This window comes from Rhea americana, unplaced genomic scaffold (assembly GCF_003343005.1).
Source record: "Rhea americana isolate MKP2758 unplaced genomic scaffold, rheAme1 scaffold_331, whole genome shotgun sequence".
In the NCBI taxonomy this organism is placed as follows: domain Eukaryota; kingdom Metazoa; phylum Chordata; class Aves; order Rheiformes; family Rheidae; genus Rhea; species Rhea americana.
This window is the reverse complement of record NW_028186459.1, coordinates 678895-701263: the sequence shown is the minus strand read 5'-3', so window position 1 is coordinate 701263 and position 22369 is coordinate 678895. Positions and strand designations below refer to the sequence as shown.

The following is a 22369-nucleotide window of genomic DNA, read 5'->3' as shown; positions in this document are numbered from 1 at the left end:
AAAAAAAAAAAAAAAAAAAAAAGCAGGTGTAGCAAAACATTTGCATTTGTCTTGTATTTAATGATGCCTTTATTTTAGGAGTTTGTTGACAAACTTTAAAAGCTTTCTTATTTTTGTAACTTACTCTAGCAGGATAAAAAATACTGCAGTAATGTAGATGATTTAATGCAATTTCTGGCATAATTATTCCAGCACTGACTTACCTATAAGTGTTTAAAAACTAAAATCCAGTTATGGTGTCTAACTGAAGAAATACTTAACATCTAAATATCAGCTTTCTGAAGCATCATCTAGGAGCTTCAGCTCCTGAAAATCCAGAAATAGAGGCACTTCGCTTGGAAGTGGCAGAGATGAAAGAAAAATATGAAGCTGTACTGGAAGAGAATAAAAATCTCAAAAGCAAGGTAAAAGTCTACTTCATGTTCCTAAGTAGTTCCGTATTTCACAACAAAAAGTATACTTTGATGTTTATGATACAGGTAACCAATAAATGTTGCATTGTCAGCCTCATGACTGAGGAATATTAACTCATTCCTGATTTCTACCCAGTGAAGACTTTCTGATGGGGAAGAGACTTCTCTTCTGTAATATAGCATTGCTAACATACGTGTGTGTCTGTGTATATGTATTTATATACATTTTTAAGGGTCAGTTAATTCCATATCCTCATTTGATCCCATCTGGATATTTTTTCAATTGTTTGATAGCTCATGCTTTCACAAGAACTTTCGTTTAGTTAAAAAAAAGCAGTATATAAAAACTATATAACMATAAAATTTGCCCAAGGTCTATGATTTTGTGATAAAAGTTTTCAAAAGGCTAACTGAGGAAAGAAAAGAATATATTAGTTTCTGTGCCCCTACACCTGATTTGAATGTGGCAGGATATGACTGGTGGAGGCACCTTATCCATGCAGAGCAACTAACTTTCACTTTGACAAAAACAACTCTGGTATGCCTGTATCTGCAAAGATAATAGATTTGAAGTGCTAGGTAATGCAGACTTATGCTTTTATGGGTCTAGAGGCAGCCTGAAATGGTTCTGATATGGGGACAACTTCCACCTACCTTAGGGTACCAACTGTAAATCTAGCAAAYCCTTCTAGGGTTATAGTACAGTATAGAATAATAGGCTATTAGTACTGCTGACACGTAACATTACGGACTTTTGTGTGTTTGCGAAGCATGGCAGCCCTCGTTCATCAACTTTCCTATAGTGTTTTTTCAGGAAAAGACCACAAGTTCTCTATTTATACAGGTGATAGAAAGTATGTGGGGACGGTCTGTATAGCTGTCTTAGTTTGGGGAGAAGGGGTTCTGGGGCATTACCCCTTTGTATTTCTCTTCTAGAGTGCCCTCTTGCTTTCTCAGTAATTCTTTTTCTGTTCTGTAGTCCTGGGGAGTCCTTGCAGTTACGCTTGTTTGCTGAGTAGGAAAAATGATCAAGATTGTGAAGTTTAGAGGGTGTTGAAATAGACTATTTGGTGTAGCTGACTTAAAAATACAGCTGTTAGTGGATGTGTGAAAGTGTTTTAACTTGAGTCTTCAGGAAAAAAAATCTTATAAAGAAGTCAAAAAATTTTCCATAATCTTTGGATTACTTGATATATTTTGAGGTGTACTTGCAGTATTTGGTGCCTCCCCCCCCCCCCCAAAAAGGGAAATGTTCTACTTATTAACACAGTAAGTGTAGTATCTTGACATGCTGCATTGCAAGCATTTTGCAACTTGCTTATCAGAGCACACACTGTTGCTAGCTTACTGTACCAAATAACTTTTTTTGAACTGTTATTTCCCACCCCACAACCTCATAATTTCTTAAATAGTAGAACTAGCCTATGGCTTGTAATTGAAAAAATAATTTAGTACCTCAAAACTGCTTCACAGGTGCTCTTCTCCTCTTAAGTCTTATGTTTTGACCTTTGTCCCTCTTTCAATGTTCACCCTTGCTTCATTTGATTTCCAATATTAATGTATTAGTATTTCTTTCTTTCTATTATCTTCTTCTTGTGTTTCTAAAACACAGAAATTCATACTGAAGGAATACAGAATAGGCTACTGTCTAGCCTTTTTTTCAGTAGTCTCATTGCAGAAAATACGTCCCTTTTAATCATGCATTTATTGGTAACTTGAATCATATCCTAATAGATGTTCTACCTCAGTTGGATTGTTATGTAAGCTGTTCTCTTTCCTTATGTTTACTGGTCAGAATCTCATGGAATTCAGGTGTGTGTGGGAGGGGGAACAGTAGTTATGTCCTTCATGGAAAAGGAAACTGACCTCAGTTTGTATAATGTTAATCTCTTGTGGTTTCACAAAATGCTGATGTAGCAGCTCTTGCTAGTGGCATAGTGATTGGTCTATTTAAGTATTGCTGCAAGAACACATTGGTGTTTTAATCTGTTTTGATTTTAGTGTATTTTGACCTACCTAGCAATTTGTGGGAGAGAGAATGACTCTTAAGTGGGGAAAAATAGACTGGCAAATTCCAGAAGCTCAGTTCTAACATTTCAGCTGTTCCTTGAAGCTTGGGCTTGTCTTTTATGAAGATGTTTACTTGATTTCAGTTGCAAATGTATTCTTGGGAATAACTGTCCAAGTAAAAGTCATATTTTAATGCACACTTGCCTGGGCCATATTCTCCAGAAAGCTTAATGAAAACTGGAATGATATCAGGAAATGTTAGTTTGGTACTGTTGCTAACTACTTCATTCAATCATATTCTAGTAAAAATGAAAGAATGTAAGATACTAATCGATATTGGCTGCTTTTCTTGATTAAAGGTATTTCCTAAGATGCAGAGCATGGAACAGTTAAATTTGGTGCAACTGTATTTGCAAAGTCTCCTTTTTATAGCTGTGGGATTAGACAGGGCAGCAAGTGAGTGTTTTGAGTGAAAGATTATTTTGTTGTCTAACTCGAAAATGGACAAAATGGACTTGCTTAAATATCAGTGGTGAATTAGAATGCGCAAAAGTGCAGCATTATTGGGAGAAACTGTTTTTTTCCATTCTTAATATGGAAAATTTATCAAGAATGCTGCAGCTAACTAAGTTCCTCTTTTTAAATCCACAGCTGGCTCAGTATGAACCCTCTCAAGAAGAGAAGCATGGTGAATAGCAATAGTTTTTCCTTTAATGCCTTGACTGATTAAAGGGCTTCCTGAGAACTGCAGTCCTGAGTTTTTGTGTGTGTGAACTCTGCATGTATACGTAGTTAGTTCATCTTTAAAAAAAATAATAAAAATAAAAAGTCAGTATCATGAGTGTACAGCTATTCTTGCATAGCTAAAGTAGCAACTGGTGGGCTCAGGCATACTTGTCCATCTCTTTTCTTTGTTTGTCATAACCATCATTTCTTAAACAAAGCTGAAGCTGGTAGGATAACTGTCTGCTCAAGCGTTCTGTAACAGAAGGGATACGGTTGTGTTAAGTGATGGACACACCATGTTGCTGGAAATGCAATGCCAACTGAAATTATACTTTTTATTTGCATAGTATGTGCTTATTTCTATGTAGTTGACATCTACAATCCTGTTTCAGAAACTGGACCTTGGACAGTCGCTCAAGATACCACCTAGATTGTTTTTGACAGAATACAGAATTCTTACTTCTAACAGCTAGATGTTCTGTGCAACTGGAGGAAGTGGTGCATACCATAGTAAGTTATGGAGAGTTTGCTGTGTGATTCATGTAACACGGGAAAAAATCCCTAATGCCTGCTTTCTAGGCATGGCAGAAAATCCAAGAGGTGTGTGTCACTTGTGATTTCTAATTTATCTTGAGGTTCTGTGCCCCCTGTTTCTGTGAATCAGCTTTGCAACTCTTCTCAAAGTTATCCTTCACAAGAGAGATGCATCTCAGAGAAGAGCATTTTTCTTTCCTAAAACTAGATACTTTAAAGGCAACTGATGGCAGGAAAAACAAGCTTTTTTTTTAAACAGCTGTTTTACGTATTGGATCTACTTGCTACTTGTTCAGCTCTTTTTCTAGTGTGAGTATGGCAGCTGGTCTACAGGTGTGGTAGGATGTAGCAGAATTTTTGTTAACATCGGTGTACAAATGGAAATCAAGGGCTAGTGAGTGTAACTACTACTATGCCTCTTCTTGGCCCAAAGAGACCAGAACGGAAAAAGTACTGTGTGTTCAATTAAAGACAATAAAAGAGCTAAGGCTCCCTTATAAGCAAGGATGTGTCCTCAGCATGAAGTTGTAGCATGTGATGTGTGGAGAGAGGTAATTCCGTAGAAAAAAACATTGTATAACTGAATGAGTAATGCAAGCAATGTCAGTCTAAAGGGAGACAAGTTGAGAAGACTGCTCTGGTAAGACCTGCTCTGAGCAGAAGCAGGCAGGTAAGGTGCTTAATGGAGATGGCTACAAGTCAGGAAGGAAGCCTGGGTTGAGGGCTGAGCAGTGAGGGCAGTAAACCCACTTGTCCCTTTCATCACTATGTTCAGTTCTGTGTGAAAAACAACCACTTCTGACCCTGGTGTCTCAACTACTTCCTCCCTTCCCGTGTGGAACTGGCTTCATTACAACCTCAACATGAGTCTTGGGAGCCTTAAATCTGGGTGGTATTAAAAGGTATCTCTAATGAAATTATAACAAATATTTGTTAATCTGTGCAAACGATTCCAGTAGAATACTAAGGAGTACTTCACTGAGCATGTGGAACCTAGCATTATCTGCGCACATCACATGCGTCTAAAAGCGGCTCTTTCCTCGCTGTAAAGCGCCTCAGCGTCCCTTTACGCTTCTTCTGCACCCCGATGTTGGCACCCAACCGCGGCGAGGCGCCGCCCGCCTCTGGGCGGCCCCAGACCCCGCCTCGAACCGCCCCGCCGCCCGCGTGCGGCAGTGCCGTCAGGTGACCGGGGTCGTCTGACTGACGACACCCTACCTTGCTGCATCGTGAGCCAATCAACGCCGCGGAGCTCAGTGCTCGCCAATCCACAGAGGGCTGCGTGGAGCCGGGTTAGGTTGGGCGAGCGGGGCGGCGCCGGCGGAGGTAGGGGGCGGCAAGCGCGGGCGGACATGGCGCTGCAGTTCGGAGCGGCGGGCGCAGTGGGCGCGGCGGAGGAGCCGGCGCTGGTGGGGGGTAGTTTCGGGGCCGCGGACTCATTCCCTAAAGACTTCGGCTACGGGGAGGAGGAGGAGGAGGCGGAGCTGGAGGGAGGCCCGGGGCCCGGCGGTCCGGGTGGCGGCGCCGGCGGGCCTGGCGGCGGCGCGGCCGGGGCGGACTCCAAGCCCCGGATCCTGCTTATGGGGCTGCGGCGCAGCGGGAAGTCTTCCATCCAGAAGGTGAGGGGTGGCCAGCTTCGGCCGCTGAGCGCTCTCGGTTTCGTGTTGGTCTAACGGCAACTTCTCCTTTTGCACGCGGCGGTGCGCGGCGGAGCGAAAGTGAAGGGCGTCTGCCGCGGGCCGGCTGCCGTGGCGAGGAGGCTACGTAGCAAAGGCCGTAGCCTTTGTACTTCTCCATGTTAGTGCTTTAGCTTTCGCACCAGCATCTTTGCTTTTTATTTCTGTCATCAGGTGTTTTCTTACGCATGTGAAAATTCGGTGCGCTTCCGATAGAAAGAAGAGTTGAGCTGTGGAGGAAAAGTGTTTCATGCTGTTTTGCCTTTTAATCCTTTGAAAGAAGCTCCTGCTTCTGTTTGCAGAAAGGCAGGCTCCAGTTTGCTTTAGTGCTGTAACCTAAACGAAGCTTTTCTTAATAAAACAAAGCGAAGTGCTCAAGTGCAATATAGTTCAGGAAAAGCGTAGTGATAAGAATGATGCTTTTTTCTCTGTTTAACTTTTTTATGTGCAGTCCCTATTATGAAGTTCTCCTGTGATGTCTGTGGGAAGGGATTGTTAGTGAAATACAGTGGCTCACCAGCTCTTGACTTAGGGGCCTTGAACCTGCTTCTAATAGCAGTGTGGAATTCCTCACAGCTTTTCTTACAGGTTTTACACAGAGAAGTCTGTTGCAGGTATTGCAGTATAGCAGGAAGGAATCTGCTTTTAGTCATCCTCTGCAGACGACTTGGTAATCCATAGACTATTATTCCAGTGGCTTCTAATCTGACAACCTCTGTCTTTTGCTGTAGACATACCCCTTTCTTTATCTAAAGTTTGCAAAAGGTACCGTGCCTGTTAGAAAACTCTTCTGTTGTGCTCATCTGAAATATGACAGACTGCACCATCATTGCTTTTTGGTCTCTCTAGTTATCCTTGCACTATTCAGACCTGACACCACCACTGTGTGTGCAGATGCAGTGATGGCGTTGAAGCTGTTCCTGTAAGTCTCTGGTTGTGTGCCTATGACAATCACTCACTAACTCTCATTAGAGATCTTATTACATTGTCCACATTTTTGAAATGTCAATGCTAAAATGTAAAGCTAGGGAAAAGCAGTATCTCCAAATTTCAGCTAGATTCTTAGACTTTACAGGTCATTTTATAGACATAGTTTTTATTTATTTTTTTTTCTTCTAATGACTGAGGCTAGTAGCATCAGTTACCTGAGCACCAGTTAAAGTAGGTATATAGGAAGGAAACAGTGTGACATCAAGTATACAATAAGGTGTGGGATTTAGCTGCTGTGAGGTTGCAGGTCTAGCTTGGGAATTAGAAGCTGTATTTCTATTACCCAGGAGTTTGTGCTGGTACCTGAGTAAACTACCACGGGAATAATGTGAGTGACTCTTCTGGAATATCAAGAAGTTTCTCTTCCTTAGCAGCCTCCAGCTTTTAGATTTGTTGAGTCCAAAAGCAGTCAATATCAGACCTGACCCTTCTGTCTGGGGGCTGGTTGTTATTCACCTTGTCAGAGACTAGAAGAATGAGCCATAAGCACTGTAGCGGGAAGAGTACTTTGGGAGAATCTGGAAACTTGTGTGAAAGCAGTTAATTGCTATACCATTCCAGCCTTCTACTCAGTGCAGTATTATCAGGAGGCCTTTTACAACAGACACTGATGACCCTGGGGAAGGACTTCGTGCTGTGCTTTGGTCAAGTGGATATCCCACACTGAATATTCAGAATCAAAGTGAAGTTAGGAGATGATCTTGGGTTGCTTCAGTTCATAAAATGTTTTTCTGGGGGAAGGGGGCAGAATGGCAATTTATGTAACTGGACTTAATGTTACTTAAAGTTGCATAACGGGAACCTGGAGATGGTTAAAATGGAGTACCTGATTTTGATTTTTGTCTTAAGTCACCAAAGTTGCTGGATCTGTCTTCATTAGAATTATCACCGGTATATCCTTTTCCTTGTTTGTTCTTGGGGAAGCAGGGTAGGTGCAGAAAAACCTAAAGCAGCAGTTCGCTTGAAGCTGCTGTATCCCTTTCACTTACACATGTTTTTCTTTAAAGGTGTTAAAAAGACTTCACAAATTGAGGGTGCAGGGAGGTAGTTAGAACAGGGCAATTATCTAATATCTGTTCTGTAACAGTCTCTAATGCTCCAGGAAATCTTACAGCAAGATGTAATGTAGTGCTGCTTGTGACGAGTGATTTTTCTCTTATAACTACATGTTCTTCTTCCCCTGTCTCCACCTGCTTCCATTCCTGCCCTCTTGTGGTGCCCTTCTTCCTCTTTCCCACCCGTGCCCCTCCTCTTGGAAGGATGAAGCTGAAATTTCTGAGACCATCTAGTTGATTATGACAGCTGAGAAATCCCCCAAATTGAAAGAAGGATTCTCGAAAGCATGAAAATGACAAAACACCTTACTGCTTTTAGGGAATACTGTGGACATTGCTTTTTTTTCTTTTTTTTTTTTTTCCCAAAAAAGTTTGAAAATCCATTCTGCATTTTGACTTACAGGTAAAGGTACCTATTTTTATGTGCAGAATGATCCTGTGCTGGGCAGTGGAGAGACTAGCTAGTTATGATGGGCAAACTGCCTGCTGTAATTGTATGGGTTCTCACTGAGGCATACTTTGTGGTTGTTTGAGACAACTCTCAGTGGAGGGTTCTTTCCTACTGTTTTATTGCACTGCGAAAATTTCTGGAAAAGTTCTGGCTCCCTTCTGAGGAAAAGGATATAGTTTTATCAACTATAAGCCAATTATTTATGTTTGCAGACAAAGTGTCTGCAAAGTGTCAAAAAAAGAAATTATCTTGAGTTTGTTACTTTTCTTAAGTTTTCAGCGACTTGCAATTCCTGTGTTACATATTCTTACTTCTTGTGATTTATAGGTGTTATAATGCACCTTATCAGGTGCATCGCAATGGCAAGGTTTGATCATACGCACTTGTAGTGTGGATGTTGTGGAAATCATAACTCTCACTTTAAGCATAGCATTAGTGTTTCTTTGGAGGTCTGGAAAATTTTCCTTTGCATGGATCCAACAACATTTCAGCCTGGGTGATATTCTGATTATGACTGAGCTCTGATATGTAAAAATAGGTGCTTCCTCGGGGAGTGTATTTAAGTTTAATGTTGCGGGGGGAGTGAGCACGACAGATTCACCTGGCGGTTTCCAGGGAGGGTAACCTCCTAAAAATTAAGACATTTGTTGATTTTGAAAAAGAAAAAAGCAGGAAAAAAGGAGAAAAGCTTGGCACTCAAGAAACAAATCAAAAGCCCTGAAAACTTGCTGATCACAGCAGGTCAAAGACGGGCAGGGAATTCACAAGGGAGAAAAAAAAGTGTGTTGCAAAGGGTGCTCAAGCTGACAGGAGAAATTTCTTTAAGTGCCATAAAAGCAGGAAGACTTGCCAGGGAATTGATGAGACTATTGAATGACAAAGATGTGAAATGTGCACTTGAGAACGGTTAAGTTGTAGCTAAGAAACTGCAGATTCTGAGGAGCTTTTTCTAGGCTTGTCTGCTCTGTCTGCATACACCTAGTGTAAACTAGGCAACGTTCCAGTGTTAGCTGCATGCTTCCAGTCAGATTCTTCCACAGCCTCTCTTTGTTTTATCAAAGTTGCATAAGCCAGTAAGACTGGGGGGGTAGCTATTAGGTGATAAAAATGAAATTAAATCAAAACTCTGCCCAATTTCCTTATTTAGTGTTAAATTACCTGGGGAATATTCATTTAAAGAAGCACTTTGCTTTGGAAGGGAGGGGAAAGGGAGATGATGACATTGCTTCTCAGACCCATTTGCTTTAAACTTGATTCACTATTTCTGTCTTGCTCCCTGTGAGTTTCAAAGAAAGATCATTGATTTCCAGAATCCTTTAAAAATGTTCTTTAAACTCATGGGCTTTCTAGGCCTTGTCATATAGCTTGTACTCATCTGAGAACTGTTCTCATTTTTCCATAAAACTGTCTTCCTATCTTAAACCTTGTTGAGATCTTGGGTTCCAAAGATGTTTGCTTTAAGCAGGTGAATTTCTTTCCCCTTGCTCTTAAAGATCTAGTTTGATGTATTACTTCATACCTCACTAAACAATCCATTAACTGTGCTGAGTTTTTGTTTGTTTGTTTGTTTGTTTGTTTATCTTGTAGTATGGTGTTTGTTTGAGAGATTGCTGTGCTTGGTTTCTTTAATGGCTGACTTCCAGAATTGTATGAAATGCAGGTGTGTGTGTGTGTGTGTGTGTATGTTTATATATATAGTGTGTGTGTGTATGTATATATAGATAAATATATATAAAAACAGTGCTTCATAAATAGCATCTTGCCTTTTGCTATCTTAGCATTAAACCACCTTACCAGTTAGGGTGACTCTTGTAATATACAGTTCAGTCTCTTTAGTATAAAGTTTGCTGTTTAAGAAGATTGCTTTAATTACAAGCTCTTCTGCTATGGGGATACATGCTTGCATTTGTTAAGGAAAGGGCTAAAATTACATCTGAGGCTTTTGAGTACTAACAATTAGTACATTTATCATTACTGCAGCTTAACTATTTCTTGACCAGCGTAGAAACTTTAATCATCCATTTAGGACACTTGAAGGGAGAGTGCCATCAGAGATGATTCATTTGGCAGCAGATGGCAAACTACCTAGTTATTCACATATCTAAACCTGAGATCTATTGCTTTTGTACRCATTTATATTAGTTTGGGAGCTGTCTGATTCTGTTGTGCCATAATACTCAATACCAGACTAAAAGCAATCCTAAAAAGCAGTTTCTAGGACTAGAAGGGAACAGTTCTTAAAGCTTGCAGTTGCTTGACAAAGCAGATTTGTACCTGATGATAATTGGCTATTATAGCAAAATTTGAAAATACTGTGTTAGATTTATAAGGAAAAAAAACAGTGGGTTGTCTTTGCCTTTAGGTGGTAGCATAATTTAGACTTGTAAAAATGTTTAGCTGGAATTCAGTTGCATGGTTCTGGTCAAATGTGTTGTTTTCTTAGCTGATGCAAGAAACTGTCTCTTCACCAACACAGAAAGAATAAGTAGCTGTAGGGTAAAGCTGTTCGCTTTCAAATGGACAAATGTTCTTGTAAGATTAAAGTCACAGAGCTTTTATCAATCTCTTCTACTAAGACAAAGTGAAGACTATAATTAGTGTTCTTTTAACAGGTGGTATTTCACAAAATGTCTCCCAATGAGACTCTGTTCTTGGAAAGTACCAACAAGATCTACAAAGATGATATTTCCAACAGTTCATTTGTGAATTTCCAAATATGGGATTTTCCTGGACAGATGGACTTTTTTGATCCAACATTTGATTATGAGATGATCTTCAGAGGAACAGGTGCTCTAATATATGTTATTGATGCCCAGGTAAATACAAATCACTAAGAACAGCAAGTTTTCTTGTGGCTTTGTGTGTGTGTGTGTTTGTGTGAGGAATGATCAGGAAACTAATAATTTATATCTTTAGATAAGTTCTTAAAGTATCTCTTATGTATGAAAGTGTGCTTTGGCAGCCTAACTTTTGGCATGTGATTCAGTTTTGTGAATTAACTAGGTGGAACTCACACTCCCAGTGGAGAGAGTGTAAGAGGGCAAGTATTCTGAACTTGTCCTCTTCCACTGAGTAGTGAGAACCTGCTGTGTTAGATAGTCTGAATAATCACCTTCCTCTTCTGCTGACTATTACAGAATTCTTTTAATAACAGCACAGTTCTGACCTCAGTCTCTTAGAACTGGCAGCTTCTAATGAGCTTAGGAGGGAACTCTGTTAGAGGGTACCTGTGTATTGAGACTGTCTTGATGATCCCTGCTGCATTTTGCTGGAGCTGAAGTATAACCTGCCTGTAAGGAAAGCTTCTTTTAATACCTTCTGGAAATTCATCTTGTACTATTGAAGCTGTAGGGCCTAGTTTTGTATAGCTAAGCCTTATGTAGCTAATGAAACCTAATTTGCAGAGCTGAACCTAAAATTTGCTACTTGGGTTTCTAATTCTCCAAAGTATTATTTTCTCCCATGCTTCTGTTTGGATACAAAAGTAAAATGAAGTTCTATGAATTACTTTATCCTTGTGCAGAATGGAATAGTTATTGGAGCTAGAGCCATTTTATTAATTCCTGCCAAAACTGATTTACAGGATGACTACATGGAAGCTTTAACAAAACTCCACACTACAGTTTCTAAAGCCTATAAGGTCAATCCAGAAATGAACTTTGAAGTTTTTATTCATAAAGTTGATGGTTTATCAGATGACCATAAAATAGAAACTCAGAGGGATATTCATCAGAGGGCCAATGATGACCTTACAGATGCTGGGCTTGAAAAACTTCACCTTAGGTGAGTGAGACGTTCTGGCATGTGATTTTACTGTTGCTGGTATGTATACAGACTAACAGCTCTTAGTTTTAACAGTGGATTGAAACAAGGTCTTGTTAGTTCCTTAAGACAGCACTGACTCTTATTATAAAATATATCACAATGTTTGGCCGAGTCTCAGCTGTTTAGCTGACTAAAATAAGACAAACTAGCACATCATACTCTAATCAACTGATTTATTCATAAACTCACTGATAATTCAAGGTCCTTTTTGTCTTGCTTTCATGCAGCCTAATATGCCAAATTTATAGATATGACTAGAGAGGCAGGGAAGAGAAAAGGGAGCTGCGGCTCTCTTCTAGTACTGGCTAGTACTGACTTTTCAGTATGATTGTTTTTAAAAGCTTAGTCTCTTACTTGATATTTGGCTCATTGTTTAAGGAATCTTGTACTGGTAAGTTTAAAACAGTGTATCCCTGTTTTTACTGTTGTCTTGAATCTCATAAGCTTTAAAGTATTGCCAGTATTTCAGTGCTGACAAAGTGGAGAGACTGGAACAAGATTTTAAGAGATTTAGTTAAGCATTTAAGTCTTTTGCGTTAAGCATTCTGTATGCAAAGTCGGTTGTGGAAATGTGCTCAAATTTCTCTGTCTCTTCTCCCATCTCATGGAGAGGGGAGAATGGGTTTCATGTAGTTATTTAGCAAAGAGGTTCTTGATGTAGCTACAGCAAAATATATTTGTGATAATGGATCCTAGTTAAAACACCAGGCTTGAGTGTTAGAAAACATAGCTTTAATGCTTCTATTTCAACTCTGATTATATTTTTGAATCTTTTATTCTTTTTTCTTTTTCCCTCCTTGCTCATCTCAGCTTTTATTTGACCAGTATCTATGACCATTCAATATTTGAAGCCTTCAGTAAAGTGGTACAGAAGCTAATTCCGCAACTGCCAACACTGGAAAATCTACTAAATATCTTTATATCAGTAAGTGTTAAGCTAACCTAACAGAATTCTAAGCGAAACCTTTGGAACAGTAGGGCAAGTCCTTCTGTTAAGGAACATTGACTAGATTTGAGTTTGGGAGATTCAGGTGGCACTCTGGTGTACTCTGCTGGCACCACTGTCTGCGTTTGAAGGCCTTCATCGGAGCGAAATCTGTACTGATGCCTGCTTTTTCCAGGTTTCTCAAAATACCGACAAAGCATAGTTTGACTACTTGTAACTGTTGATACAGCACACAGCATACTGATTGGTCTGTTAAGACATTAATTATGTAATGTAGGTATGCTGTCAAGAAAATTTTTTCGTAACGTAAATTTGGCCTTAAAAGTGTTGATTTGATGTGGCCTGTGAGCCATTTGCCCTTGTTCTTACAGTATTTGTGGCGGTTGTAACATACAATTTTGCTGTATGTTATTTATGCTATAAATCAAATACAATATGAAGCCAGGAACAAGGTTGAAATAGCCTGTCTTTCATCTAAGCTGTGTTTATGAGGCTGTTGCAGGCACAGCACAGAAAAAAAGATAGTTGTGATTGAGAAATGTGTAGGTCAGAAGCATCACCCTATGCCACTGTAAAGCTTGTTTTCTGTGTTGGTAGAGGACTCTAATAATCCAACTCAGTAGATAATGGGCACATTCATGGTACTGAGCAGCAAGAGCATTACAGAATCAAGTGCGACATATGCCAAAAGGATCAGTTGGATGTCTTCAGGACGTTACCTTGGGTACACTGACTGGCTGGAAAGAAGTGAAAATAAATCCTTCTGGTATATAAACACAAACTAAGCTCTGCCAGAAACCCATAGTGATAACTTGACAGAAGGCTTCTGAAATTATAACGAGCACATGCACCATGTCAAAGTGCTCAGCCACAATTGGGATAATACAATTGCTTTGGTGCTCTTCCTTATTCACATCTGCCATAACAGGATACTCTTTCTGGAGCCCTAAGTTTAGCAGCTGACTTTATTTGCTCTGCATGTGAAGCTACATAGCAGCTGCCTTATATAGAAACTACTATAAAGTAACTCATCTCTGAGTTTGCTCCAGCAGGTAAATGTGAACATGTACCTCTTCTGGTGTTAGAAGGTGAAAACTGCTGAATTTGGGTTCTGGAAGTATAGTAAAAAGTAATCTTAATTATGAACTTGCAGCTTATAAATTAAAAATTCTAACCAATCCCAAGTTCTATTTTGTCAACTAGGAGGTGATGTTGGTATGTTCTACAGCAACAGGGTACTGTATCTATAAGCTATATACTTTGATGCTGTTTTAAGCCTCTAAATTGGTTATGTTTAAACCATTACCTGCTTTAAGAATGTGAAAGTGTATGACTTCTACTGAAGATAAAATAGTTATTTTAAAAATTCATCCAAATTCTTTCTCTTTCTGAAGAATTCAGGCATTGAAAAAGCTTTTCTCTTCGATGTAGTCAGCAAAATCTACATCGCAACAGACAGTTCCCCTGTGGACATGCAGTCATATGAGTTGTGCTGTGACATGATTGATGTAGTGATAGATGTTTCCTGTATATATGGGTAAGTGATGAATACTCTTAGGAAAAAGTCCTTAAAAGTTGTAGAATAGGTTGCAAACTATGCAAGTAGTTTTGGCTTCATAATCCAACRAGATGCTATCGATTGGTCTGAAAAGCACATTCTTTCTGCAAGTAATTAGAAAAAAGCTAACTGATTGRGTAGCTGGATCAGGCATTCATGATCAGTTTGTTTCGTTCTCCCTCCACTCATGTCTTTGGAAAACCATTTGACATTTCTAAAAGCCAACTATTTAATGTAAAATGTGAATACTGCTATGTCACATTTGGCATGGTAGGTGTATGTGAGTACCTACAACAATTGGTAATTATAACATACCATAGCTCATTAGTATAACTTGCAATTACATCACTCTGTTACTTCCCACTATCTGGACGGAATATCTTCCGCTAGGTCAACTCAGCTTTTGTTAATTTTCTCTGAGGAATGCACTTAGTGCTTGTTTACTGCATTTTATAGCTGAATTATACTTCAGAATGTTTTTTGAGCAGCTCTGGAGAAGTGTTAACTTACTTTAGAACTGTGGTTGTAGCCTGAAAAGTACTGTGCTTCTAACAAATTTTGTAATGTTTAATGGCCTGGCTCCTGGACGGTCAACCCAGGGTTGAGCGGTTTTTTTTGTTTTGTCCTGTTGTTCAGAGGAGCGGGTGCTTAGCAATAGCTGTGCAATGCATCTTTTGTTTCATAAGTTATTTAACCAACATTAATGATTTGCAGGTATGAAACAGTATCCTAATTTTTACTTGTAAAAACAGGCTGCTTTAGCTTAATCGAAAAACAGAGCACCCCCACCAGCCCTCCAGCAGGCTGTAAAGTTTGTCGTCTTACTGTTCTTTAAGCTGCGAGTAGTCACTGTATGGCCTGAAGTGTAAACGTGCTAAAAGCAGAAGTGTATTGGTTAACCCTGCTCTCTGGAGTGACAACTTTAAATCCTTTCGAGGGGCTTGTTCTGTCCCTGCTCCTTTGTGTTCCTATAATACCCAACTGAAGTAGTTAAGCGAGTAACCTGTGGAAAGATATGGAAATATCATCTTATGTTTAACCTCCTTTCTATTCACTTCTCTGTCATGCTGTTAGGTATTAGATACAGGGAAGTTTATTTTTATAAAGGGCATGCTTGTATTTCAAACTCTCACTAAAAAACTAGTAACAAGCACTATATTAGCCAGAAGGCTTATGGGGGAGGGGAATAGGGAGTAGGAGAAAGCAATACTTATTTTAATTTTGTTTGTACCTTTTTCCTATGCAGGACTAGCACTTCTCATGTCAGACTAGTTCTATTAGTCAAAGTTACAAGAGACTGAACAAACTAGAGAGAGTACTTGGACTGGAATCTCCACTGTGACCTCAGTTATCAGTATCTTCATAAAGTAAAAGAATGTGCACTAAGGAAGCCTTTGGATTAGTTTACAGAAACTACTGTGCTGTCACTTTTATAAAACTCCTGTATCAGAATCTTCAAACCAGCTATTTGATACTGTACTGTGGTACTGCAAATGCAGTGAGACTGTGCTGCAGTGACTTTTTGTTTTGAAGGTGAACTGTTTCATAAATAGTGTATGATATCCATTAACAGTGCTCAACTGCAAGCTGGAAACAATATTGCTTAAATAGTTACAGCTTTTAATTTGTTATCAAAAAAATATGTGATGAGAGCTTGCTTTTAATTTTGTTCAGATATTTTACTCTAGAAAAGGCTTTTTCTCTGTCTAGGTCTAGCTTTCATTTAATACTGAGAGACTTAAGAGGTGATAATGGTCATACTTACATGATAATAATGAGACCTGCACTGCAGATTTTTCACTTGCTCACCATTCCGTATGAGTAATATTCTTCCTGCTGTTTCTCTACTGCATTTAACAGTGTTAAATATTTGTCTCAAAGCTACTTATGCATGCCTTACTATATGACAGCTTGGGGGTGCTTTAACTCTTTCTTTCTTAGGTTAAAGGAAGATGGCACGGGAAGTGCTTATGATAAAGAGTCAATGGCAATTATCAAGCTCAATAACACAACTGTCCTGTACTTAAAGGAAGTAACAAAGTTTCTGGCATTAGTCTGCATTCTTAGAGAAGAGAGTTTTGAGCGCAAAGGTAAGGACTTCCTTGACTGAATGGCTTTTACAGTTGATAAAATGCATTGGATAAAAGTTTATGACTTTATAAGTCACCTTATTTTTGTATGACTGAATTTGTTTAATTTTTTGGGGAAGGGAGGAAGTTATCCCTTCTTAGGGAGATAGGTATAAAGAGGTCTTATTTTTATTCTTGTGAGTCATTGCTCTAATCACTGGTCTTCCTGCTGTAAGATGACTTTTGTAGCTAACCTGGCCTGTGTCACTAACATCTGTTATAGCAGAATCAATAAAATGGAGTAATGCTTATTTTGTTCTGCTGGACAGCATTAATATTGTGACTAGGTATACTCTCTATTATTTGTGTCACACTAAAGTAACCTTTTTAACATATGACTGACCAACAGTCATATGGTCAACTGACCAGCTAGTGCAGCATATGGTAGGTACTTGCAACAGTGTTGAATGAATTCCAGGTTTAACAAACTATGTAGATGCTTGGACCTAGTAAAAGGGATGGTTGGTGTTGTGTATGTTTTGAGGTAGAAATGAGAGCATAGGTTCCAATTTCGAAGTACATGACTTAAATGGGGACAGTGCTTGCCTTGGCATTCACAGACTGTTCAAAAGAGGAAAAGTAGGAGTATTCTCTTTAATAACTTTGCTGTATTTGATTTAGACAGTTAAGATATATGTCAATGTCACAACCAAAAAAAAGTGCATGATTATGTTTAAGTGACAATGATGCTGCTCTATCGTATTGAACTGATTCATATGTTTAAGATAGTTTTGTTTAAGGGTAGAGTCTTGTGTGGTCCCCCTATCTGCTGTTTAAATATATGTATGTATATACACATCTTGCCTTTCAAGTGAGTACCTGGTTTCTGAATACTCAGTCTAAATTAATATTGGCATGAGTAAAACTGGACTGTTAAATCTTTTGAACCCTGGTTCATATTAAAGTAAGTAGCGAAATAGCTGTTTATTAAATGGAAAATGTTGTTAACTGTCAAGCTCTGTTGATTATATATATAWATGTGCCAAGCTGAGCACACTTTTTCCTGTTCTCTTCCCCTCCTTTCTGACAGGTCTGATAGACTACAATTTTCATTGCTTCCGCAAAGCTATTCATGAGGTCTTTGAAGTAGGTGTTGCCTCCCACAGAACCTGCAACCATCAAGCAAGCACCTCAAATATGAAAGCAGTGACTCACAATGGTACACCTAGGAATGCAGTCTAGAGGAGAATTAAAGACATGGGACAGACTTTTGTCAGGTCTTCAATCCAGTCCAAAGTTAAGTTTTGTGGAACAAGAGAAGACCAGTCTGAAAGCCTGGAGTATGTTTCATAAGAGAAGAGCGATGCTAACTTTGGAACAGCAGCTTGTAACTTGAGTTGAACAACTGAAACTACTGTAAAAACGCTTTGAGGCCAGTGGAGTTAGAAATGTCAATTTGAAATGAGCTTTATTCCAAGTTTTTGCAGTTTGGAGTCCTATTTTTAACAGTCTGGCCATGACTGAAGGAAAGACTGCCTGGTCAAAGACTACAAATGATTGAGTTGAGTTTAACGTGAAACACTGAATAGTTACTGGCTCAACACCCTTTTTTTTAATTATTCTGTAGAATATCCATTTTTTTTTTTTGAGTTTAATCTTTTGTCATGCAAGAAAATTGGTGATGTTAATACTTAGGCTTCTGAAACTCACGCTTTCTTGTTTTGTGAGGCTGGTCTCACAAATCATTCCATAAAATTCTTTTTGCTCTCCCCAGTTTGCTCAGAGTATTCTAGTAAATTCTGTATTTGTTAAGTGGATGCAAGATAGAGCTGTTCCGATGATTCCGTGTTTGTTTGGAGGACTGAGCTGAAGCTTCATTTTAAGAAACCTTGGTACTTTGCTTTCAGACAACACTTCTTGGTGCACCCCTTTCATTGGGAGGGAAGTAGTAAAACCAGAAACAACATAACTGCTCTGTTTTGCAAAAACATGGATGTCTTAAATCTGTGTGATTAATTCTAGTCACAAAACTACTGCATGGTTAACTAAACTGAAAGGTCTGCCACCTTTTGGATTAAATCAACCACTTTCAGCTGTTTCTATGTGAAGAAATGACCAAATTTCTAACTTGTGATAGAAGATCTCCTTTTACCCTATGACTGATAGTAAATACAACTCCTGGGAAAATGTCTGAAGATGTTATCTTTGCATAGCAATTAAATACCAGAGTGCTACAGCCTACTAATAGTGGTAATTCGGAATACAGTGATTCCATACTGTCGTAAATAGCTTGTTTGCCACCATGCAATCTGAATAGAATAGCATATTCTATGATCTTGTCAATGTTGACTGCCATACTATAGAAAGTACATCTGAACTATTTTCATCTAGTTTATTGGTAATATTACTGCAGAGGTCATGTTGTACATCAGTCTTGTTGAGGAGTAAGCTCAGCTACTGTCCCGTACCAATTCTCCCCCCCCCTTTTTTTTAACCTATCCCTATGTACACACAGGTGTTCAGAAGCCACTGGACCATCTGACTATACAAGTGCCACTCTAAAACACTTCTGTAAGAAGATCTGTATCTGTAAGTGATATCTGCAACTGATGTACTTCTGTGGTCAGTTATGTCCAGGATTGCTTCTTTGTTTATAGAATGGATTTTCATTGAATTACATAAAATAGACATGCATTTACATTAGGGTGTGGGCACATACTATGTAACGGTATTTTTTGTTTTCTTTTAAAAAATGTTGTATGATACTCAATACATAAAGGATCTGCTCCAAAAGTTACTCATGTCAGCTGGAGACTTGGGAATTCAAGTACTCTTGTTTAGGTCTCTAATGGCAGTTGTAGTTCTAAATCTAGCTTTGGCCCCCTTTTTTGGTAATGGAACTGCAGTTTCTGGATGTGCAGTTTTATGGAGGTGCTGCTGGCCTGTGAGATCAGGTTTGGTAGCTTACAAGCTGTATTGGTGTTCAGTTACCTGAACTGAAGATGAGAGGAGAAAGAATTGGCAAGATAACAGGACGTAGCAAATCATTCCCATTTGTGTGGTGAAATTTCCATGTTCTGAGTACATGTGTATATTCCCCTCCTTCTATCTTCAGTTGCTATATGATTCTGTGCTAATAAAAAGAAAAAAAAAATTGTACCACTATTGTTTCTGTTGGAGGGTGAGAAAATTCAATAGGAGTCTACCACAAATAAGAAAAATGCCTGTTAAATTCTCTGATTTTTAGAAAGAATTTAAATGTGTTCTTTCTACAGTCCTAAACGTTTCAGTCAACCTTAGTTTTCCTTCTGATTTAAAGCTGACTCTGTATTAAATACTCAATTTTCAGAAGATGATTCTAGACTTTGAAGGAATATGAATGATTGACTTGTTCTCGTTTTGAATTCTGAGCATTAGGTTGCATGCTGAAATACTGCTTTCTGCTTATTTTTTGTTTTTTTTTTTTGGCATTGCCTTTACTAACAGTAAATAGTAGCTTCTCAAAACATAATACTTTTAAACTATTACCAGCAAAAAACCTGAACATTATTAACTCTGAAAGCTAAATTTGTCTCTTGTAAGAAGGATATTTCTTTAGCTTACTAAATCTGGTTTTAAATTTGTATTAATCCATCAGAAAAGAAGTTAAGTTGGCTCTTGCTGTTCAGGGAGGGTATTACTGAACTTGCTGCTGCTTTTAGCAAGACTGTTTACAGTCTGCAATGAAATCTTTATGTTGCTGGGAAGGAAGAGGGAAAGATACGGGAGTTATGCTTTCTTTTCCCTCTTATCCAGGGCCCTTTCTCCCCTTTCTGGTGCAGTTAGAGATCCTCTGAAGGGTAAGGGTGTGCAGTGAGGCATCTCTCCCAAAAAGGGACTGAAGTCCTAAAGGAGGAGGTCAAGTACCTGCTTCAACCTATGTGTCGTCCCCGTCCCCCCCCCCCCCCACCTTTAACCTGGGCCGTTACAGCTGCTCTGCAATCTCTTACAGCTGAGGAGCTGGTGTTTCTAAGGCAAAAGGGGGCAGAGACGGGTGGGGGAGGGGGCCGCGGGCCCGCAGGAGAAGGAGCAGCACCTTGTCCTGGTGAGGGTTGGGGCGCTGCCTCTGCTCGGCACCTCTCGGAACCAGCCACCAGAGGGGAGTGAACAGCCTGCTCTCTTTTCCCCTCCGCCCTCCCGAGGACCGCGTCATGACTGCGACTAAATTACTTACACCGGTTAAAGTGAGCGGTGCCTCACCTCCCCCCGCGAGAAGCGGAGCGCGACTGTGCTGTGGCCGGCGGCGGGCTCTGCTCCTTCCGGGGCGCTAATGGCGGCGGCAGCAGCAGCCGCCTCTCCGGCGCACGGAGGAGGTGGGGCCGGCGTTTCCCGCCCGCTCCCGTCGTTCCCCGCGGCGACGCAGGCGCAGCGGGAGCGCGGCACGAGGTGTTACGGAGCGGGCGAGGCAATCGCCGGCTGCGGCGTGATGGCCGGTCCGACAGGAGGAGCGCTACGTTGCCGAAGCCTCGGAGCGTTCCCCTGGGGTCGTAGTGCGAGATGCGAGGCCTTCAGAGCTGCCGGTTAGTCTGAGGACGTACAGCCTGATAGTGGTGTGTGCGTGGCCTGCTCGCGTTCAGAAAAGATTTTGCGTTCTACTTGGTGCAGAGCTGCGTTTTTAGACTTCAGCGTATACTCGCAGTAGGTGGCAGCCTTGTAACACGTCTGCAAGAAGCTTTTCCGTAACATTTCTCTTCCTAAAGCTGTTACTTCTATCTCAGGTAAGTCTTGCAGGGACAGGCATACCTGGAGCGTGACTGCACAGTTGGACAAATCCAGAGATGATCACGTTTCCCTGAAAACTGTGTCCACCCCTGGAATAAAGCGTCTGAGAAATAATCTTTTCTGTAGATTTTTCTGTTCTGTGAGGTATCCAAGTCAAGTGTTTCTTACAATTTTTTCTGACTTTACAGTGCCTGCTGCCGACCGCTGCCACCACGCGTATCCCACGCCTGTTCTTTCCCTTTCCCTGGCTTCGCTACAACTATGCCTTGCCTTCCTAGTACTGCTTTCCACTTTGGAAGTTGGGAACAAGTAGCAGGAGAGGAGTATGCTCTATAAAGCAGTTATGGAAGTACTTTTTCTGAATGCTGGAGTGTATCTTGACTCAAGTTACATTTGGCAAAGTCCTTTTATGCTGTCCTAATAAATTGGATTGTTCTCCTGTCAGTCTGTTCAAGTACAGAGTAAATATCTTCTGCTGAGGAGTGACTATATTAGGATTTTGTTCCTTGATATTAGAAAAGGAGTGTTTTTGCATGCTCTAAAACTGTTGTGCTTCCTTATTTTCAGTGCGTCTTTCCCTCGTTTATTTGCAACTATATGTTTTGCTTTTTAACTCCACATTTTGTTCTCACAACATGTATAAATAGACTCTAGAAGAGGAGTTATGAAGATGAGGGAGCCAAACTCTTTTTGATAGTGGCTCATGGTATGGCAAGGGAAGGTGGCAGCAGGCCACAGCTTGGGAGGTCCAGACTAGATGTTAGGGAGAACTTGCTCTGTGAGAAGGTGGTGCAGCACTAGCAGTAGGTTACTCAAGACAGTTGTGGGATTTCTATCCTTGGATGTTTTCAAGCTTCAGCTACATAAGGCCATAGCTGGCTTGAAGTGGTGACGAGCCCTGCCTTGAAAGGGAGACCTGATGGCCTTCAGAGGTTCCTTACAAACTGCATTTCTGTGATGCTGCAAAGTACTTCTGATTCTACTGTTTAAAAAGTAACAGCTAGAACACGGTATTTTGAACTGAGTGTGCTGCCAATGAGGCAGCGTTACTGAGGATGGACAAGTCAGTGGTAAGACCGGTAGAAATAGACATACGGTCTGTAAGGTATCCTGTGTTTAAGAACAGTGAGAAAAATGCTTTTCCTCTCTGTATAGTGGTTTGATGTTATTCCCTAAGGGATTATGAGATAAGTAAGCAAGTGCTTGGCTACTGTTAAGAATAAAGCTGCTTATTAATGTAAACATGTACAGTATCAGCCAATAAAAGCAAAGTGTGTGTATCATGTTTTAAATTCCTTTTTACTTACAAAGGATAAAACTTTATTGAGAACTGAGCAAATCTGTCCAGCTTTGTA

At 40.0% G+C, this 22369-nt stretch overlaps 2 protein-coding genes across 3 annotated transcripts in view; both read left to right on the top strand.

The window, feature by feature from the left end:
- Window positions 1-3173, top strand: part of MYCBP (MYC binding protein) — a 5709-nt gene extending 2536 nt beyond the window's left edge. The window contains exons 4-5 of one of the 2 annotated variants that reach the window (XM_085311100.1): window positions 275-399; window positions 3075-3173. In XM_085311100.1, coding sequence (XP_085167226.1) covers window positions 275-399; window positions 3075-3088 — 139 coding nt within the window. In that variant the 3' untranslated portion in view covers window positions 3089-3173. Of the gene's footprint in view, window positions 1-274; window positions 405-3074 lie in introns of both variants that reach the window. The other variant, XM_085311099.1, reaches the window with a different exon arrangement.
- A 1830-nt stretch (window positions 3174-5003) lies between these two features.
- On the top strand, window positions 5004-19418 carry RRAGC (Ras related GTP binding C). Its single transcript, XM_085311101.1, has 7 exons — window positions 5004-5302; window positions 10468-10671; window positions 11439-11638; window positions 12491-12605; window positions 14021-14163; window positions 16126-16274; window positions 17344-19418. Exons 1-7 carry the CDS (start codon window positions 5036-5038, stop codon window positions 17493-17495), a joined length of 1230 nt encoding a protein of 409 aa, XP_085167227.1. The 5' UTR covers window positions 5004-5035; the 3' UTR covers window positions 17496-19418.
- The last annotated feature ends 2951 nt before the right edge of the window (window positions 19419-22369 follow it).

What these genes read in the sequence shown, in the direction of transcription:
- RRAGC (XM_085311101.1), top strand. Translation starts at nt 5,036, where the DNA reads ATGGCGCTGCAGTTCGGAGCGGCGGGCGCAGTGGGCGCGGCGGAGGAG. An exon ending in CTTGAAAAACTTCACCTTAG is followed by an intron (nt 11,639 to 12,490) that starts GTGAGTGAGACG and finishes TGCTCATCTCAG; the next exon opens with CTTTTATTTGACCAGTATCT. An exon ending in GATGTTTCCTGTATATATGG is followed by an intron (nt 14,164 to 16,125) that starts GTAAGTGATGAA and finishes TTTCTTTCTTAG; the next exon opens with GTTAAAGGAAGATGGCACGG.